The following is a 22,199-nucleotide window of genomic DNA, read 5'->3' as shown; positions in this document are numbered from 1 at the left end:
TCTTAAGTGAGGGATTTCCTTTGGAGGAAAGGGGTGAGGGGAAGAAGTTCTATTTCTAGTACACTCCTTTGCTTTCTTAACATGAAAATAGACTTACAGATTTTATCCTAAATCCAGGAAGTGTTTGTTTCATCTAAAAAAAATCATTATGATTTGTATGTTTCTTCCTGTACAAAGTTCAGAACAGCATTGAACAATAACCTAAGGCAGGTGTTTAACTATGTTATTGGCTTTGAAAGATTTTAGCAAAAGCATCTTTTAAACTATTCAGGGAATGTATTCAAATGACAGTTTACTTTGGCAAATTCTGTCAGAACAAATGTCAGTTGGTATTTAAAGATATTGCCTTTTTTGAAGTTGTTGGTCCTAAACTGTTCCTAAGTCACCATTATTACTTTCAGTGATTCTCATAGTCATTTTAAGACTCCTTTTTGGTACATTATATTATTTATTAGTTTTTCAAAGTTTTAAAGTTCAAATTAGACAGCATACAAGTTCCATGTTCATTTCAACAAGCTTCCAAATGTTTAGAGAACAAAGTCCTATACTGTGTATGTAATCTCTATTGCCTAATTCTCATTCCCAGCAATCTTGCCATCTCTCCTGTATTTATTGCACCAAAGACTTGAACTCTTTGAACCAGGGATGTACTGTATGATGACTAACATAATATAATAAAAAATCATTTAAAAAAAGAAAAAAAGAAAATAAAATTGTGAAATCACCTATAAAAAAAAAAGAGTTACCAATAGTAGATGAAAGCTAATAGGTGTTGGCTGCAGAGGTTCCTATTTTGCAGAGTAATAATATGAGTCACAGAAAACATTGTGTGTGGAGATTATGCTAAGTGAAATAAGTCAAACAGAGAAAGACAATTATCATATGGTTTCACTCATTTGTGGAACATAAGAAATAGCAGGGAGATCGTTGGAGAAGGAAAGGAATAATGAAGGGGAGGTAAACAGAAGGGGGAATGAATCACGAGAGACTATGGACTCTGGGTCCAACTTGAACTGAGGGTTTTAGAGGGGAGGCCGGCTGGGGGATTGGGCTAGGCTGGTGGTGGGTATTAAGGAGGGCACATATTGCATGGAGCACTGGGTGTTATACGCAAACANGCACTGGGTGTTATACACAAACAATGAATCATGGAACACTGCATCAAAAACTAAGGATATACTGTATGGTGACTAACATAACATAATAAAAATTTTATATATATATTATATATATATAATATATATATAATATATATATATAAACATAACATAAAAAATTTTATAAAAAAATGACTGGAATAGCATTGTGTGCAGAAAATGTCCATACAAATGAAATCTATGGGCAATGGCTCATAGACAGCTGCAAATAATAAATGGACAGTGATGAGGTAGACTTAAACAGAACCAAACTATGAAAAAGTCTAGTGTAGTGGCTAAGAGTGTAGTTTTATATTTTAAATGACTTGGGTTTAATTCCTGGTTCAGGGACATGCTAGCTATAGGTATTAGTTGCTTAATTGGTAAAATGGGACAATAATCCCTAACTCATAGGATCGTTGTTAGAGTCAAAATCGATAATACATGATGGAAAACACACAGCATAGTGTCTAACACATAGTGTTAATGTCATAGATCCTAGAATAAATTTTGACCTCTCAGGACCTCATTGTCCTCATTTGTTAAATGGAGACAATAATACCTTCCTTCAGGGTTTTAGTGAGTATTAAATGAGATAACATGTGCAGGAGTCGAGTACACTGTCTGGACACTCAATAATTCTTTCCATTTTTATCATTGATTTATAAAAATAGAGCCAACAAAAGCCCCTAGTTGCACAGACAAAATAGGATAATAGATAACGAATGAATAAGCTATAAAGTGAGAGTTTTTTTTAACACTGGAAAGATTAGGTAAAGGCATATGCTTGAAAGGCTTATTAGGGTTCTACTAGCTAAGAAAGACTAATGAGGAAAACCATTAAAGCAATTTTCTAAAATTCGTGGTATATGATCAAATGACTGGAACAGCAGGAATGTATTTATAATGTTTACTGGCCTAAGTATCCTCTAGAAAGAGTAATTTGGAAGTTCCCATGCTCTTAGAGTCTTTGAACTTGAGCCTTAATATTTGAGATGGAGATTTTTTTAGTTTGTGCTTTGTTTTTTCTTTTTAAAATGCAGTGACACTGGGCATTTTAAGCTTGTTTGCTGTCTTTCTCCTACCTAATGTTTCCTCTAGAGCTACACTTCTAATAGGGTATCATGTGGCTATTTTCATTTATATCTAAATTAATCAAAATCAAATAAAACTAAATATTCTATTCCTCATTGAACCAGACATGTTTTAACTGTTCAACAGCCATTTGTAGCTGGTGGTCACTATATTGGACAACACAAATGTAGAACATTTCCACCATTGCAGAGTGTTCTGGACACTGCAAATCTACACAATCAGGCTATTCATTTGAAGATAGAATTACCTCTAAGATCACCACATTCAAGGAAATTTATGGTGGTACAATATGCGATCAAAGTGCTGCCAATTTACATAATCAGCTATAATGGGTAGATAAAAATGAAATAAAAAATGAAGCTACAAACTCTCAAAGCATAAGTTTAGAGTGACTATTTTAGGAGAAAGAATTAAATTCATAAACCTAAATAAAATATTTTTATGTATGTATATATCCTTCTGTTTATCTATACAATTTTTCTGGAACCTCACTTTTTGGCAGAGCAAATGGTTAAGAAGAGGAAAAAGATGAAAAATGACCTCCCTCAATCAAAATGCATCTTTCTTTCTTTTGGGCACATGACTGTTTTTCATAACCTCTCTGGAACTACCTATTTCCCTTATCTGACTGAATTAATTTTAAACTTTAGTCAGTAAAGTTCAAATATCATTCTCATTTTTACAGATGTGGTAACTGAAGCACAGGGATGTTATATGACTTGCTGAAGTTCATAAAGCTAGTATGTGGTGGAACTAGGATTTAAGTCTAGCGGTCTAGTTCCAGGTCTATGCTTGTAACCTCCATGCTATGCTATGTATTCCTGGTCTACACATTTGACTCATTTGTGTTACACAGTAACATCGGATATCTGATTCATATTTTTACTTCATGTATGTGCTTCCATTATGAACCACTTAAAATCTTTTGACACAAACCAGGGCATAAATAATAATGTAATGAACATCTCATTGTGTTAAATTTTGTTATTTACCAAGATGGGATAGGCTGGTGATAGGTAGTAAAAAGGGCACGTATTGCATGGTGCACTAGGTGTTATACGCAACTAATGAATCATCGAACTTTACATCAAAAACCAGGGATGTACTGTATGGTGACTAACATTATAATAAAAAAACATAAAAAAAAGATGGCAGACATTTTTTGCTGCTGTTCAGAATTCTTTTTAAAATATTTTTCTCATAAATTGTATTGATTGTTTTATATCAAAATATATAAGGATCGAGCAGTGGGTAATAAGTTGATTAATTTTTAGTTATTTAAAGATTCATAAATGCTTTAAGAGAAATTTGATAGAAGTATTATGAAGAAATAAAATCAGCTTTTACCTTATTGTGTGATTTATAATCTCAGCAATAAAATGTAATTTACTTTGTAGTACAGAATCGTTTCAAAAACTTTAATAATCAAGTTCCAAAGTTAGGTTCAAACTCCATACCTTGATGACGTCAAAGTATCTCCTTAGAACAGTCCTATCCTACTTTTATCCTGTTATTTCTCACTACCTACTTCCTCCCACCTTGTGTGCTGGACACACTTTACTGCTGTTTCTTGAAGAAACTAAGCATTTTGCCTCCCTCCCACCCCTGCCTTTATTCATTTCATTCCCCACTCTGGCAACAGTCACCCTTCCCTCACATCTTCCCTGGAATTCTACCTATCCCTTAAAATACATCTGAAAAATTGTCTCCCTAAAGACATCTTGTCCAATCCTGAATCTTCTTACCTTCTTCTCAATATAGTACCCCACTCCCACCTCCATCCCAGATGTGTTCTCCTAGATAGTACCACTTTTTATTATATAACTATAATGCACTTACAATACTTATAATCCTTCTTCCCCTCCACCATGGACTGTACACTTATTGAGGGTTAAGATTTTTAGAAATCAAAAGACAAAAATCAAAGACAAATCAAAAATAATGTTTTTGGGAATGGGATGGAACTGGAAATTCTCTCTCCCACTCTTTCATTTTCCTTTCCCCCCTCCCCTCTCCTTTCTTCTCTTCTTTCCTCTTTCTTCCATTCCCTCTCCCCCTGCCCTTTGTGATTATGGCTTGCAAAATGCCTGTGAATGTGGCTGTGAGCAAAGATAATAAAGATATATGGCTATGATTATTAGTGAGTTTCACTCTTCTATTCCTTCTCTTTGAACTGAAAATGGAAAGTAGGGGACAAATTGCTTCTTTAAATAAGTCAAAACCACATAAAGTAAATATTAGGAAGCCATTTAATAGGCCAATTAGTTTTCTATTTTAGTTCTTGGGTCACATTAAGAATCTGGACTTGACTTGTTTATATTCTATTTATTCTTTTTTCACCTATGAACAAATATTTATCATTACTTATAATGGCAAATTATGTTAAAGTGTTGTTGATTCTGATCTGTCATCATATTATTTCCCTGGGATATTGTTATGTTGCTTCTTTTAAGCAAATTAGTTTGAAGCTGCTAATTAGTCTGCTTATACAGATATTTCTTTTACTTCCCCTGCTACTTAAATTCTGTCTAGGTGAAGTGATTTTATTTATTGAATCTTGCTCAGTTATCCTGTAACTGTTTTAGTATATCAGTTATGTGCCCCAAGATTCCCTCATAAAAACTATTACTAGTGTTCAGTAGTCATCCAACATTATTTTAAAATATTCACAAACATAATTATATCTAAGAGTATGTTATCCAGAAAATTTCCTTAAAGACAATTATCATATGGTTTCACTCATTTGTGGAACATAAGAAATAGCAGGGAGATCGTTGGAGAAGGAAAGGAATAATGAAGGGGAGGTAAACAGAAGGGGGAATGAATCACGAGAGACTATGGACTCTGGGTCCAACTTGAACTGAGGGTTTTAGAGGGGAGGCCGGCTGGGGGATTGGGCTAGGCTGGTGGTGGGTATTAAGGAGGGCACATATTGCATGGAGCACTGGGTGTTATACGCAAACAATGAATCATGGAACATTGCATCAAAAACTGGGGATGTACTGTATGGTGACTAACATAATATTTTATTTTAATTCCAGTTTGTTATCACACAGGGTTATATTAGTTTCAGGTGTACAATATAGTGATTCAACAATTCCATACATCACTCAGTGCATGCTCATAACAAGTGCACTCCTTAATCCCCATCACCCATTTGACCCATTCCCCCACCTACCTTCCCTCCGGTAACCATTAGTTTGTTCTTCTTGGTTTGTCTCCTCCCCGCCATTTGTTTTGTTTCTTTAATTCCACATATGAGTGAAATCATTTGGCATTTGCCGTTCTCTGACTGACTTATTTCACTTAGCATTATACTCTTTAGCTCCATCCATGTTGTTGCAAATGACAAGATTTCATTCTTTTTTATGGTTGAATAATATTCCATTGTGTATATATGCAACATCTTCTTCATTCGTTCATCAGTCAATGGACACCTGGGCTGCTTCCATATCTTGGTGATTGTAAATAATGCTGCTATAAACATCAGGGTACATGTATCCCTTTGAATTAGTATTTTTGTATTTTTTGGATAAATATCCAGTAGTGCAATTGATTGCTGGATCATTGGGTAGTTCTATTTTTAACTTTTTGAGGAACCTCCATACTGTTTTCCAGAGTGGTTGCATCAGTTTACATTCCCACCAACAGTGTAGGAGGGTTCCCCTTTCTCCACATCTTCACTAAAACTTGTTTCTTGTGTTTTTTATTTTAGCCATTCTGACAGGTGTGAGGTAATATCTCATTGTAGTTTTGACTTTCATTTTCAGGCCAGTAGACTTAGTTGAGCTTTCAAAGGTAGTTTTCTACCATGGTTGGAAATTTTTGTATTTTATGTTTTTGTGTTGATAAATTTTGCATCTTGTTACATTGCAGACGTATAATAACATTGGGGTATATATATATATATATATATATATATATATATATATATATTATTTATTTGACACAGAGAGACACAGCAAGAGAGGCAACACAAGCAGGGGGAGTGGGAAAGGTAGAAGCAGGCTTCCCATTGAGCAGGGAGCCCGATGTGGGGCTTGATCCCACGACCCTGGGATCATGACCTGAGCCGAAGGCAGANTTCAGTAATGTGCTCTTTGGATATCATCTAAGAAAACATGAAATAAAGTTCTAACAAACTGGGTTATCATAAAATTAAAGGAAATATGGGGCACCTGCGTGGCTCAGTTGTTAAGCATCTGCCTTTGGCTCAGGGCATGATCCCAGAGTCCTGGGATCGAGCCCCGCATCAGGCTCCTCGGCTGGGAGCCTGCTTCTTCCTCTCCCACTCCCCCTGCTTGTGTTCCCTCTCTCGCTGGTTGTCTCTATCTCTGTCGAATAAATAAATAAAATCTTTTTTAAAAAATTAAAGGAAATAATACCTAAAGAAAGACATTCAAATAACACTGCTTAGTAACCATTTCTGAAACCCCCCTTTTTTCTCAACAGGAACTCCATTCTCCAACTCTGAAAATATCTACTTGTCCCCCAAGCAGTGTACATATAACCCCAAATACTGAACAGGTAAAAGAAGTTATGGATTAGATTAGATCTTTTTCTTTTTATGTAAGCGTTGCTCATATATTTAAGTAATCTTTAAGCCCTCCTAGGGCTTTACACATTTCCAAAATGTCAGGAACACGAAACTGGGAAGGGGATTCTCACATAATAATCAGCTCAGCGCATCAAAGGAATGTGAAACAAGTGCCGAAACAAATGCTATGAACTGAGTTTTTTCAGTTTCATTGTCTATTCAATCTGATTGCTTTAAGTTTGAGTGCAGTTTATTTTTAGTCAAGGATCTCCTAGTAATTATATATATTTTAGGGTCCTTGATTTTAGCACAAATAAAGTACTTAGATCTTGGATTAATCAAGGACCTGACTGTGTACTATAAGCTTACATTCAGAGAGAATAGCTTATAGGGTCAGAACTACCCCTTCTCAATTTGAAAGACATGCAATGATCTAGTTCCTTAGCCTTTACAACTTAATAATCACATGTTTAAGACTACCCTGGAGTCTAGGCATTATATCTCTAAAAGGTGCCTATAATAATAATTCAATACCATATTAACAAATATGTGTTTAATGAGCTAGTCACCATTCATTAAAAAGTGAATCCTAAGAAAAGAAAATAAAAAACTTCCTACGTTTGTTACTACATAGGAGGGGAATACGAAGGATGTGGGATTTGGAGGCTAGGATGGAGAAAGATGGTGTTCTAAGAGAGCAGGCCTGCCCAGATGAGGTGCTAGGGTATGAGCTTGAACAATAAGGGAACAAAGGGACAAAAACTGGTTTCTAGACTTTGGTACAGTAAGGAAAATGTGATCTTATGCAAAACAAATAAGATTATCAAAAGTTTGTCTACCATTTCCCAATTTGGCCGAGCTGGGAGCTAAGTCGGTTAGAGTCATGCATTTATTTATTTAAAGATTTATTATTTTAGGGGCGCCTGGGTGGCACAGCAGTTAAGCATCTGCCTTTGGCTCAGGGCGTGATCCCGGCGTTATGGGATCGAGCCCCACATCAGGCTCCTCCACTATGAGCCTGCTTCTTCTTCTCCCACTCCCCCTGCTTGTGTTCCCCCTCTCGCTGGCTGTCTCCTATCTCTGTCAAATAAATAAATAAAATCTTTGAAAAAAAGATTTATTATTTTAGAGAGACAGAGAGCAGGAGTGGGGGGGAGGGAGGGGTCCAGAGAGAAGCAGACTCCCTGTTGAGCATGGAACCCTATGTGGGGCTTGATCCCAGGACCCTAGGATCATAATCTGAGCTGAAATCAAGTTGGTCACTTAAACCACTGAGCCACCCAGACGCCCCTAAGGTCATGCATTTATTTAGCAAACATGTGCTGAGTGCTATGTATCAATTATTGTACAAAGATGTATTAGACCCAATTACTATTCTCAAAGAGCTCAAAGAGCTCACAGACTAACATGGGTCACATACACAGCAAAACATAGGGCAGTGGAATAAAGGCTACAATAGAGATAAAAATAGAGCCCTATAGGACCACCAAAATAGGATTTCCTCAGAAAAGTAAGTCTACTTAAATCACAGAGCTATTCATTACATTCTAATCCAGGCAGCAAATTGCATTAGCTGTTATTTTTCATAATGAAAGCTTTAAAATTGGGTTTGCTCTGTTTTATTTCTGATAATACAAATTTGTTTATTGTAGATAATTTTGGAACCATAAAAAATGTAGAGAAAAAGAAATAAAAATCACTCATGATCCCTTCCCTTACCAACAGATAGTATTATTAGCATTTTATGTTTTCTTCCATTCAAATAAAGAATTGAGATCATACCATATATGCAGTTTTATACCTTCATTTCTCACTTAACTTTATATAATATTATGAGCTTTTTCACTTAAATGTGTATTACTCAAAATCATTATTTTAGTAGCTACATATTTCAGCCTATAGATGATTATTTAATCTTTCCCTTCTCCATGGGAAAGTGCTGCTCTTAGTGTACCTTCATCAGTATTATTATTTAAAATTTTTTCCTGGTTGAAATATGGTACTTTTGTTATGTTTATTTGATTCTTAGTTTGATTGAATACTTCTTGCTCTTTATTAACCATTTGCTTTTCTTCTTTTATAAATGTTCATGCCATTTGCTCATTTTTCTGTTAGTATGAATTTTTTTCTTATTGAGGTATAAAAACTCTATATTAATGATATTGACTCTTCTTCCATCAAAAGCTTATAAATGACTTTATTCTAATCTTTTGTCTCCCTTTAATGTTATTTATGGCCCTCTCCCACCACCACACTGAATATTTAAATGTTTAAGTACACACACACACATACACACACAATTTTCTCTCTGTGTCTCCTTCCATTTTTAAAAATATGAGATAATAAATTTTAATCTATATTTTCTTCTAATATTGTGGGGGTATTACAATGCAATGAATATTTTGAAACTTTCATCAACTATAGCTTGGAATGTGTGGTGAATTACCATGAAATGAGTATTTAATAGAAATACCTAGCACAATGCTGAATACAAACACAAGTTTTCATATATTTTTCTAAGACTGAAGTTAACTAAAACCATAATTTCATATGTCATCATTTATTCAAATGACTTTTATAATTTCACTCTGAAAATTGCTCCCTATTATTATTATAATGGCTTCAAGGTCACTAAGCAACTATAATTATATGCAGCTTTTATCTTTCCTTACAGGAACTCCATTCTCCAACAGTGAAAGTCACTGCATATCCACAGACTACTATTAGGAGATACATAGTACAAAATCCTGAACAGGTGAGCTATATCACACAAACTCTTGTCCCAACCTATAATTCCTTAGAAGTTGATAGCTTAAATGAGAAGGGTGAGTCAGTTACCAGATCCCTAAAATCAGATCATTGGGAGTTTCTTCTGGTTATAAAGTTAATTTTTAATCATTAGTATAAAAAAAGTCATTTTTAAATATTTTAAAGATTTTATTTTTAAAATTTTAGTGATTCATCAGTTGCATATAACACCCAGTGCTCATTACATCAAGTGCCCTCCTTATTTCCCATCATCCATATATCCCTTCCTCCCACCCCCTTCTCCTACAGCAAATCTCAGTTTGTTTCTTAGTTATGAGTCTCTTATGGTTTGCCTCCCTCTCTGTTTTTATCTTATCTTTCCTTCCCTTCCCCTATATTCATCTGTTTTGTTTCTTAAATTCCATATATGAGTGAATTCATATGGCATTTGTCTTTCTCTGACTGACTTATTTTATTTATCATAGTGCACTCTAGCTCCGCCTACATCATTGCAAATGGTAAGATTTCACTCTTTTTAATGGCTGAGTAATATTCCATTGTATATATTTACCACATCTCCTTTATCCATTCATCTGTCGATGGACATCTGGGCTCTTTCATAGTTTGATTATTGTGAACATTGCTGCTATAAACATTGGGGTGCATGTGTCCCTTTGAATCACTATTTTAAAAAGTCATTTTTAATTCCAGACAACTATGTGCCCATATACTCTCATTTAGTGAGGCAACAGTTCCAAGCAGCATGGAAAGTCTTGGGTTATAAAATCTTTCTACTTCTATAGCACCACCTTTGTACTACAAAGGATTCTGTAGCCTTTGAACCAAAGGAAAAAAGACAAAGTTCTTTCACAAACTTCACATAAAAGCTATCAGCTGTTATATCAGGGGTTGGAGTCCTTAGTTTATTTAGATTTGCCATTGAGATATGGGATAGGAAGAAGAAAATGAAAAATCAAGAGTTCAAACTGTCTCCATGCCTTTATTGCCTATCCTGTGAACTTTTGTGCCTATCAGTGAGCTCTTTTGAAAATTATAGTTATATTTTCTACTAAGATATTTAACCTTATATTTTACAAACTAGGATATTATTCTCTATCTCATTTTGAGGAGAAAATTAAGAAAACTTTTTCCCACAGTAAAAAGCCTTCCTCAACACATGCAAAACCATATACAGTCCTTCTTTAGCTCTAACAGGAAGTTCTATGGGGTTATAAGGACAAAGTTTTACAAAGAGAAACAGTGTGCCACAGATAATAACACAGCAATTCTTTGTGTTGCTCTTTATTTCTCCATGATTGCAAGAAAGAATCTACCCCTCTCTCACAAAATAAAATCAATGATTCACTTCAGTTGTGGAAAGCAAAGGATTAAATTAGGGTTACACACCTGATACTACTCTAGGTGCATGGGTGGGGAGGTGCACAGTTTTTCTGCTATCTGTTCTCCCCTCTTCTTTCTTTATTTTAAAATCATTTTCTCATGTCTCTTCAGCTACAAAGGCAGTTAGTTGTGTATGTGTGCATGTGTGAACATATGAGCATGCGGGTCTGTGGTCAGGGGGATGATTATTTTGAACATTTGCTTCAGTTTTCACGTATTTTTTGTAAATATCAAAAGAGAATGTGATTACACTAAAGCAATTGCTTGTGCCTTCATTTGCAGAATCAAATGTTTAAACAATAAATCTCAAAAGTGTGTTGGGGAAGGGAGACATAAAGAGACATTGGGAGATGAGAATGTACATTTTTCTATGACATGGCCACTTTACCCTTTCCCCTTCTTCTTCCCTTTTTCTCTTTTTTCTTCCTTTCACGTACAAACTGGGGAATATGTATACTTGGATGCATATTACATTTGATATCCCTGGCTTTCAAATAGTTAGTTCTAGATAGCACTTTTTTTTTTCATAATGTGAGAATTGTTGTGTTTACCTAGGATATATTCATAGTGTAATTTTTAAATATCAAATAATTTGGATTCCAACCCACTTTGTCAGTGATTCTTATTTGACTTTGAATAAATTCTTATTCTTAAGTTAATGGAGAAAAGGAAGAATTAATGTTTATTGGATATATGCTCCATGCTGGGAAATTTACATATTTTATCCCATTTAATCCTAAAAAGGTGAGAAAATAGAAGCATAAAGAAGTTCAGTTATTTATTCAATGAATATTTATCAATTGTCTACTATGTATTAAAAATACCTCCAAGAATTGGGGATAGAGCGGTGAACAAAACAAAGTCCCACTCTTCTTGAAGCTTAGGTTTTTAACTAGCCTCAAACTATTCAGTTACAAAGTAACAGACTAGGAACAGAAATTGAACAATGCCCATCTGGAAAGATATATTTGCAAATTAAGGACAATTGAGGATGTAGGTGAATTAGGTTCCAGAGACTTATCTACATACCAACTTCCCCTCATCATCTCCTGTGATGGTGTAATACAAAGGCAGAGAAATTAGAAGTACGTATGGAAATGCATAGCATATTTGTAACACTGAACCTGCCCATGTATAAAGACTTACTATTATGGCTATGTTCTACTATAAAGAAGCAAATAGTTTCTTAGGGAAAATCCCCAGCAGAGGGTAATGATTATTTTAAAGCTTTTAACTCTTTCTGTTATTGAGGAATAAAACAAATTTCAACCCCTATGCTTTGTAAACAAAAATAATCTAACTTGTTTTGCAGAACAGCTTGAAAATCTTCTTTAAATATATTCCCCATTTTATTTATCTAAGTATATGCCGTTTTGTCTGTTCTTTTAAATCCCCCCAGGAGAAGATTCTGGTGTAATTACAATATTTATAATAAGCTGAGCCTCCTAAATGGCAACTTTATTCTCTTTCACCTCCCAGCTTGTCTAATCTTCACTTCTCCTCCCTGTAATTAATCTGATCTCAATCTACTTCTCTTATTATGATTTCCTTCTACCTCTGTTCAGCCTTTTTAAATTTTTGGTTGTTCATGATCTTCTTTATTCTCCATTTATTGTCATTTTAATCAAAGCATTCTGGTATATAATTTGACCTAGAAATGAAGAAAATATTTTTGTCCCATCAGTAGATAGAATCCAATTGATATTAATCAGTTTTATTAATTTTCTAGTTGTGGAGCTCCTGCTATGCAGACTGAACTGTACAGCCTTCATATGGGTGAGGGGAAAGAAACAAGACATAGTTCCCATACCAAAAAAGCTTACAGTTCCTCTTGGCAAGGGAAATAAGATATGTCCACAAATCACTATGAAAATATATGCTGGGGTGTATGATAGATGACACGAGAAAATGACAGATTCAGTCTTGCTGAAGTTCCAGGGGTTGGAGATAACATGTTTATTTGGGGGAATCAGAGAAGGATTTATTATGGTATTTAAGGTATTATTACAGTTAACATTGTTGCTAGTATCATTTTACTAATGAGGAAATCAAAGGTTAAATAAGTGTGGCTTGTTCAGGTCTTCTGACACCAAGTCTATTGTTGTCTTTTCTGACAGTTATTCTGGGGGTAGTTTTGATAAGATTTAATAACTTATATTGAATATGGAATTGAAAGAAGAAGAAAAGTCGGGTGCCTGGGTTGCTCAGTCAGTTAAGTGGCCAACTCTTGATTCTGACTCAGGTCATGATCTCAGGGTACTGGGTTGGAGCCCCGAATCAGGTTCCACTCTCAGTGGGGAGTTTGCTTGAGGATTCTCTCTCTCCCTTTCCCTCTGTCCCTACCCCCCATTCATGCTTTCTCTCTCTCTAATAAATAAAAATAAATCTAAGAAAAAAAAGAAGACTAAAAGTCAAATATGACCCTAAGCTTCTCAGTTTGAGATACTGGGAGTATGGTAGCCCAATTAAGAAGTGAGGGGGAGCAGAAGCTCATTTGGAAAGGGGTAGATCATGAGATCTACTTGAACCAGTAGTGTTTGAGGTGCATGGAAGGGAAGATGATCACAAGGGCAGTTAAAAATGACCTGAAGAGGGGCATCTGGGTGGCTCAGTTGGTTAAGCGGCTGACTCTTGATTTTGGCTCAGGTCATGATCTCAGGGTCCTGGGATTGAGCCCCTTGTTAGTCTCCATGCTCAGTGAGGGATCTGCTTCAGTATTCTCTCTCCCCTCTCCCTCTGCCCCTCCACCTGATTGCTCTCTCTCTCTCTCAAAAAAAAGTAATCTTAAAAAAATGACCTGGAGAGGGCAACTGCATGGCTCAGTTGGTTGTGTCTGACTCTTGATCTCAGCTCAGGTCTTGATCTCAGGGTCATGAATTTAAGCTCCACACTGGGCTCCATGCTGGGTGTGGAACTTACTTAACAACAACAACAACAACAACAACAACAAAGACTGGAGAAAGGTCACATTTGAGGTAGAGACATGGAAGTTATTCCTTTGAAAGTTGTCATTGTAGCTGTGAGACTGAATGAGAAAACCAATGGGTAACGGAGAGGGTTGAGGTACAGAACTTTGAGAAATGCCTAACTTAAGGAAACAGAAAGGAGCCACTTTCATGCACAGAGGAGTTGTCAGAAAGAAATGTGAACAAAGAGTAACTGAAACAAATAGAGAAAGGGGGTGGTCAACTGTCTCAAATAACCAAAAGGCCAAAGAGGATGAGGATGAAGTTTGAGAATAGAGAGTTTGTCCATTAAGTAATGGTGATGTTTGAGGTTTCCCTATACTTGTGGAAGCAAAACCCAGACGTACAAAGTTAATGCGTGAATAATCAAGAAGTGGAGGAAATAAATGAAGATTACTCTTCTAAGAAGGATATCTTTCAAATGAAGGAAAGATGGGATTGTAGCTAAAGGAGAAAACAGAATCTTGGAGATCTGAGAAATTTACAGGCAGAGGAAAAAGAACCAATAGTAAGGCAAAAGATCCCACAGAGAAGGGAAAAATGGAACATAATTCTGGAAGAGACAAGAGGGGATAGGATTCCAGGTATAGAGAAGTGACTTCAGGATAAAAGGAGGACTTTGTCTTTCTTGGTGATGAGATGGAAGGAGCAGAAATTGAAGAGAGATTTTTGAGGTACAGAGGAAAATGAAGGGATCTCATTGAATAGATCTTGGTTTTCTCAGTAAGAAGAATGAGGGAATGTGAGCATAGGGGATTGAGGAAATTGAAAAAACATTGTAACCACAGTTATAGAGAATTTGATAAATACAACTGTGACCATGAAGGTTAGAGAGACTCTTAAAGTTAGGTAACTTGAATTTGTACTGAGCCAAATCAGCAAACATTTTTTTTTAACTTTCTCCAGCAAGGTTTCATGGCCTGGGAACAGCAAAGTAGATGCTGGGGATTATGTACTTTGTTAGACGTGAGAACTACTGCCATAGATTCTAAAAGTAACAATTAAAATGATAAAATCAGCCATCTTTGAAGACACCTATATAATTTTTAGGGTGGATCTGGCACCAATTCAAGTGTACAGATAAAAAAAAAAATAAGCTGCCAAAATAGTAAAGCTAACAGCTCATTTGTGAAAAATCTAAGACTTTAATTAAATTTATTTTGCTGAACTGCTTTACTAAGAATGATTTATTCAAATATAGTAAAATTTGGTTTTAATTTTTGTAAACATTTTGGGAAAATAATAATATCCTAAAGTGGAAGTTTTTTTTTTTTCAGTAAGTCATTTAAAATAGTAAGTCCAGCACATATTTTGGAGAGAATTGACAGTTAGGACCCAAACCATTTTTCTTCTTAAAATTAATAATAGCTCAGCATTTATAGTGAACAAAGAGAAATTTTTTTTTGCTAACTTTGTTTTCCCCTGTTAGAAGGTGCTTGTATCTTTAAGATAAACATTCATGTCATCTCTTCTCATCCAGTCATCTGTTCATTCACTATGGGGTATTCAAGATGGATACAGTCCCTGCCTTCAATAAGCCTATTTTTGTATATACTTTATCTTGATATCTTAGAATAGCTCTAACAAAGTTCTCATCAACTTTTTTAAATGCAGTATGGACTTAAAACATTATATTACTATATTATTACAAACCAATATCATTTGTACATTAAAGTCACAGATTAAAGGTATTTAGAATACATTAATTTACTTGATATAAAGTGTTCTGCATTACTATCTCCGTGATAAGAAAGCTAAGCCTCAGAGAAGTTAAATGACTTTCCCACATTTCCACAACAAGTAGGTGATAGAAGCAGAACTGAGTACAGATTTTATGACTCCAGAATTTTTTTCCATTACATTTTCTTCCACTAATTTTAGTAGTCAGATCCAATGGATCTGTAGTAGTCCAAATCCAATCCTCTTTGGAATTCTCACCTGTTGACATCTCTGAAGCATTTATACTGTCACTTACCTTTCTACTGCTTTATGAAAATTTTTCATCTCTTTTTGTTTATTTATTTATTTCTATTATAATAATATTTTTATTATATTATGTTAGTCACCATACAGTACATCCCTGGTTTTTGATGTAAAGTTCCATGATTCATTATTTGCGTATAACACCCAGTGCTCCATGCAATATGTGCTCTCCTTAATACCTATCACCAGCCTATCCCAATCCCCCATCCCCTCCCCTCTGAAGCCCTCAGTTTGTTTCCCAGAGTCCATAGTCTCTCATGGTTCATTCCCCCTTTTCTTTACCCCCCCTTCATATCTCTTAAGACTTATGTAGTTACATCTTTGATCTTCACTTGCCTTTTTAGCAATTGCATGATTTTAACAAGATCTTCTAAGCATATGATTCTGAAATCTAGAACTAGAACTGTAGCCATGAAATCTCCACTCATTGTGTTCTGGACATCTATAACCTGGTGCCTTCCTGCACGTTTTGATAAAAGTCTCTTTGCTAATTCTTTGCATAATTTAATACATGTTTAAGGTATTACTATGCTCTATATATTTACTAAATATTATGAGGAATAAAAGCATGAATCAGACCTAGGTTTTTACCAGGAGCATGTAAAATTCAATATGTCTCAACTTTTCTTGTTTTTGTTTTTGGCACCATTGGTTATGTAGATTTCTCAGATTTAAGATCTTAGAGTCATCTTTGGAAAGCACTGTCCTTGATGATTTAGGATAATCTCTTAACTAATCTCCTCCCCTGTACTCTTTCCTTTCTCCAACAAACCTTCCTAAAGTAGATTTATGTTCACCTCACATCCTTGTTTAAAAGCATTCAAGGACATCTCACTGCTTTCAGAACCAAGCTTCCGTCTGCCATCTGTGTCCCTTACATATTACTTTACACTTTTACAGTCTTGGTTTCATGACTTATTTTGCTTACTTCATTTGGAATACTACTTTCTTCCATCTCCTCATATGCAAAGCCCACCTTAACCTTTTCTCAAATGCCACCTGATGCAAGTAACCTACCTGAGCAGTGCCAGATGGAATTCAATTTTTCCTCTTCTGAATTCCATCCCATAAGTTATTTCTCTGTACCTCTTAAAGGCACTTGCTTCTTTCTACCTTGTACTATAGATGTTTATGTTAATATATTATCTAGACCAGGAATCAGCAAAAATTTCCCATAAAAGGCAGTATAGTAAATATTTTAGGCTTTTCTGTCACCATAGGGTTTTGGCCTTCTTTGTACTTACATTCTTTTAAAAATCTAAATATCATTCTGAGCTTGAGGACATTATAAAAATCGGCTGCTGGCTATAGTTTGATGAATGCTGATCAATATTCAGTGTTTCTGGTAATAATCTAAGTGTGATTCATGTCTTATAAAACAGCACTGGGTGTTATAAGCAACTAATGAATTGTTGAACACTACAACAAAAACTTATGATATACTATATGTTGGCTAACTTAACATAATAAAAAAAGACTAAAATGACAGAGTAAAGTGGAAAATGAGGAAAAGAGATGTATTTTTTAGTAAAAAAAAGTTTAGCCATTTTTTAAAACAGATCATTGATATATAGTCTACATTTACATAAATGTGCATATTTCAGTCAAGTCACCTTTTATATTTTTAATCTTTACTATCACCAATAATATGCAGTAAGCTAAAGTATATTGATATCAGTTATGTTGACATTAAATAGTTATGATGACTATATTGTTACAGTTTGAAGTTATTGCAGTGCTAGATTTATACATAATTATAAGTATTAAACATCCCAGTAAAATGCTTAAAAAAACTTAGCCAAGTGTATTGTGAATAGTAAGTTCTTAAACATGTGTTATATGATTGCAAATAACTACCAAAAAGTCTTTTTTTTTTTACAAAGACAAACACAAAAGAGCTTCTAGGGGAATCTTTCTAAACATACCCACCTTTAGATTTAACAATTCATCAGCTAGTCAAATTTAATCACTTGCATATTTGTTTCACCAAAGTATTCCAGGGACATTTAGTTAAAGCACCTTTCATTCAAACTTGAATATGAGAAGTATATAGCTTTGGATTTAAGAGTGTCTTACATTCTCAACAACCAGTGTTTTCATCCAGTTGTTTTAAGAGTTTTTACAATCGCAGATGACAAAAATGCTAGCATATTTTGATTTTGAAATGGACTTAAATATATTAACTGGTAGCAGGCTTAGTCAATCCTCTTCTATACTGTTCCCATGTATTACGAAAATAAATGAACGCATTTTTTCTCTGTAACAAAACAACCTCAACTCCCCCCATACAAGTAGACTCATATGAAAACCAAAAGAAAGGAAAGAAATATAGCAATATTGCATTTATTTTAAACTTTTTAAAAAAGATTTTATTTATTTATTTGACAGAGAGAGAGCCAGCGAGAGAGGGAACACAAGCAGGGGGAGTGGGAGAGGAAGAAGCAGGTTCCAAGCCGAGGAGCCTGATGTGGGGTTTGATCCCAGAACACTGGGATCATGCCCTGAGCTGAAGGCAGACGCTTAATGACTGAGCCACCCAGGCACCCCCGCATTTATTTTAAACTCTTGATCTAATTCTTATTAGTCCTTCCCTGATTTCTTTCAGATCTTGGACATGTCACCAGTCTTTATTTCATTGGCTGATATCTTTTAAGCACTTGGATAATCCTACATCAATTTAGTTGATTATATGGGGATACAGTGGCGCTTAATGACTCTACTCTGTTCTTAGTATTCAAAACATATGTTGTACAGAGAGACTTAGCTTTGGTTATAATCACAAGTAAGAATTATACACTTCAAGCACACCAAAGCTATGTTCCAGGAAAAAAAAATCTTTAATGCAGTTTTACCGACTTTACAGCTCAGGGATGAATTGTTTATTTTGCATTTCTCCAATAATACTTTTGCATAAAAAGAAACCTGCTAGTGAACTCAATTTAAATGAAGTTGACCTCATGTGTGTCTACCTCAGAAAACTCACTATATCTTACTTTAAGAACAGGAAAAACTCTCTTCTATTCTCTGAGGAAAAAACTCTTTTCTATCCTCTAACAATGAGATTGTCTGTCTTGAGACTTTATTAAAACTTGACACTAGAAAAAAGAAGAAAGAAAGAAGAAAGAAAGAAAGAAGAAAGAAAGAAAGAAAGAAAGAAAGAAGAAAGAAAGAAGAAAGAAAGAAAGAAAAAAGAAAAAAAGAAAAGAACAGGAAAAAAATTATCTTTTTCAGCCCCTTCCAATTTCCCTTAAAACACTTTGTTAGGCTTAGTAAAAGGTAGTAGGAGAAATCCAGATTGCTCTGTTTGACAAAATAGACCATCTTTGTTACTATTTCATTACGTCTCTCAAAGTTTTATTGGGATGTCATTCCATTCTCCTAGTATGTTACTAACTCAGAGTTTATTAGAGACTAGATATTTTTTTTTCCTAAAGATTTTATTTATTTATTTGACAGAGATAGAGACAGCCAGTGAGAGAGGGAGCACAAGCAGGGGGAGTGGGAGAGGAAGAAGCAGGCTCATAGCAGAACAGCCTGATGTGGGGCTCGATCCCATAACGCCGGGATCACGCCCTGAGCCGAAGGCAGACGCTTAACCGCTGTGCCACCCAGGCGCCCCTAGAGACTAGATATTTGATTAAGTTAATGTTCCTCTGAAAAGGTACCCTTCAAAACAAAATGCAGTCATTATTATCTTTATAGGAACCACTTTCTCCATTCCTAAGAGGAGGCCATTTCTTCCCAGGAAACAATGTTATTTATGAAAAAACAATAAGAAAAGTAGAGAAGCTAAATATGGATCAGGTATGTAAAATTTTTGTTTTAAAGCTTATTAAGTGTATACTTTTAATTACCAGCATTTTAATAGAGTTAAAATGACAATTTTCAAGTGCCAAGCAGGGCCACTATGAGTCATGATAATACCTTATTATGTCTACAGCTCTTCATATCATCCTTAACACTTTCATATTCATTCTCTCATGTGAAGTATTATTGTCCCTGTTTTAGTGAAAGGGAAACAAGTAAAAATATGTCAAGTCACATAGAAAATTAATGGTAGAAACTGAATTTAATACAGATATCCCAATGCTTTGTATGTTTCTTTTAAACTGGTCTCACACAAATTATAATTTAAAACATTATAACTTTGTCCTAATTGTGGAATTTGAGAAACAAAACAGATGAACATAGGGGAAGGGGGGAAAAAAGAGAGGGAGACAAACCATAAGAGACTCAACAATAGAGAACAAACTGAAGATTGATGGAGGGGAGTTGGACACAGGATGGTCTAAATGGATGATGGATATTGAAGAGGGCACTTGTGATGAGCACTGGATGTTATATGTAAGTGACGAATCACTAAATTCTACCCCTGAAACTAATACTACACTATATGTTAACTAACTAGCATTTAAGTAAAGACTTGAAAAAATGTAAAAAATTATATAAAATGAATTTTCAAATGTTATTTGAAAATTGGTATGTATGAACAGATATGTACAGTACTATATACTGTAAAAGTCTAGAAAACTGCATTTCACATTTTAAAAATTTCATTAAAATCAACTGAGACCAAGTACAACATTCAAAACTGTAGCAGGGCAATGGTAATTCCATAACAACTAGAGCTACTAGACCTATAAGCACAGTGGTTACTGTAGCCAGCAGAAGTTTTGCATTGATCTGCCAGTGGATACAAGCATGTCCAATCCAGACAAAGCCTAGGACTTGTCTCTTGGACATTCTTGAAGTAGTGCAATGTATTAGTTTCTTAGGACTACTGTAAAAATGTATCACAATCTGAGTGGCTTAAAACAACACAAATTTACTGTCTCACAGCTCTGTAGTGAAGTATGAAATCATTGTGTTGGCAGGGCCATGCTCCCTTTGAAGCCTTTAGGGAAGGAGCTCTCTATGCCTGTCTTCTAATTTCTTGTAGTCTCAGATGTTCCTTGGTTCATAGATACTTTATCTTCACATGGCATCCTTCCTGTATGTCTTCATGTCATCTTCCCTCTGTGCATGTCTGTCTCTGTGTCCAAATTTTCCCTTTTTATGATGACAACAGTTATATTTGATAAAGTCCCATCCTAATGACCTCATTTTAACTTCTTACTTCTATAAAGGCCTTGTTTCAAGGAAAAAAAAAAGAAGAAGCCCCTGTTTCTAAACAAGGTCACATTCTGAGGTACTAAGGATCAGGACTTTAACATATTCTTTTTGTTGGGAGGACACAATTTAACCTATAAAAGGCAGTTAAATAATATCAAATGAATTTTTATCACAAAATCATTTTTCTCATGTACAAATGAAATATTAAAGTATACTAAATTTTTTAAAATTTTCTTGGCATGAGAACACATCTTATTTTTATGAGCATTTATGGGCAGTTGTTATCAGATTCATAGGAACTAATACATTATCACTTATTTGATGCTCATTAAAAATAAAATAGTGTAAACTCTCAGAATCATAAAAATCCAAACCTTTAAGACGCTGGTCTGCTTATAAAGTTGGATATAATAGAGGATTTGGTATGGTATGTATTGAACACATATCTTTCAGAAGAACAATAGAATATTTCTGGACATTATGATACCAAATAGAAAAATTTTATCAAGTATGTTAGTTCTTTAAGGGACACTTTCCTCGAGCTATCAAATTATAACATCTGTCCTTTATCCAACTGGACTGACAAAACAATAAGTTTGACACATTTTAAAAAGAAATGTTTGAGACACATCATTTTGTGCTTCTTCTAATTTCTTGTCTCAAGAAGGATAAATACTTCTCTAAATCTTGGTTCCTAGAGGAAAAGACTGAATATCCTGTACATTATTATTGCTATACATATGGAACCATTAAAGAAGAACTCCTTTAAAAGAACATTGCAGTTACTTACTATTAATTTGAATATTTACCTTTTTACATCTACTTTTTTTATTAGTGACTTAAATGATTTGGGAATTTGGGGACTGCCATGAGAGACTACCCAAGATAAAAGGAATGATGCATATGGAACAAACTATAACTGCCTTGATATAGTTGAGTTTCCTCAGTGATAGAAATGCAATAGGACAAGCTGGATAAAGCTAGAGTCTGGATGAAATGCTTAATGTTACATGAGAATAGTTCAAATAAGACTAGCTCTTAGGAGATAAGATGTGCCCCAAAAAGAGGTCTTTGTCTTGGAAGGGTGGCAAATTGGTGCCAGTTGCAAGATAATTATGCAGTTCATATGAACTGTACTCTACATATTATTCCATCAAAAAAGACAAAATATATGATAAATCAGAAATGTTTGTTCTTTCATACATTAAAAATCTAGCTTTG

The 22,199-nt window shown here is 34.8% G+C and overlaps 1 protein-coding gene across 4 annotated transcripts in view; it reads left to right on the top strand.

Annotated features, from left to right (window-relative positions):
• POF1B (POF1B actin binding protein) overlaps positions 1-22,199 on the top strand; it is an 87,687-nt gene that overhangs the window by 5,388 nt on the left and 60,100 nt on the right. For 2 of the 4 annotated variants that reach the window (XM_019793018.1, XM_011216925.2), the window contains exons 3-5: positions 6,684-6,758; positions 9,443-9,523; positions 19,569-19,670. In XM_019793018.1, the coding sequence (XP_019648577.1) occupies positions 6,684-6,758; positions 9,443-9,523; positions 19,569-19,670 (258 nt within the window). The remainder of the gene's footprint in view (positions 1-6,683; positions 6,759-9,442; positions 9,524-19,568; positions 19,671-22,199) is intronic. The other 2 variants (XM_019793019.1, XM_019793020.1) reach the window with 2 other exon arrangements.

Source organism: Ailuropoda melanoleuca, chromosome X, assembly GCF_002007445.2.
Source record: "Ailuropoda melanoleuca isolate Jingjing chromosome X, ASM200744v2, whole genome shotgun sequence".
Classification (NCBI taxonomy): domain Eukaryota; kingdom Metazoa; phylum Chordata; class Mammalia; order Carnivora; family Ursidae; genus Ailuropoda; species Ailuropoda melanoleuca.
Note: the sequence above shows the minus strand (reverse complement) of the source record. Positions and strands in the feature narration are given on the sequence as shown.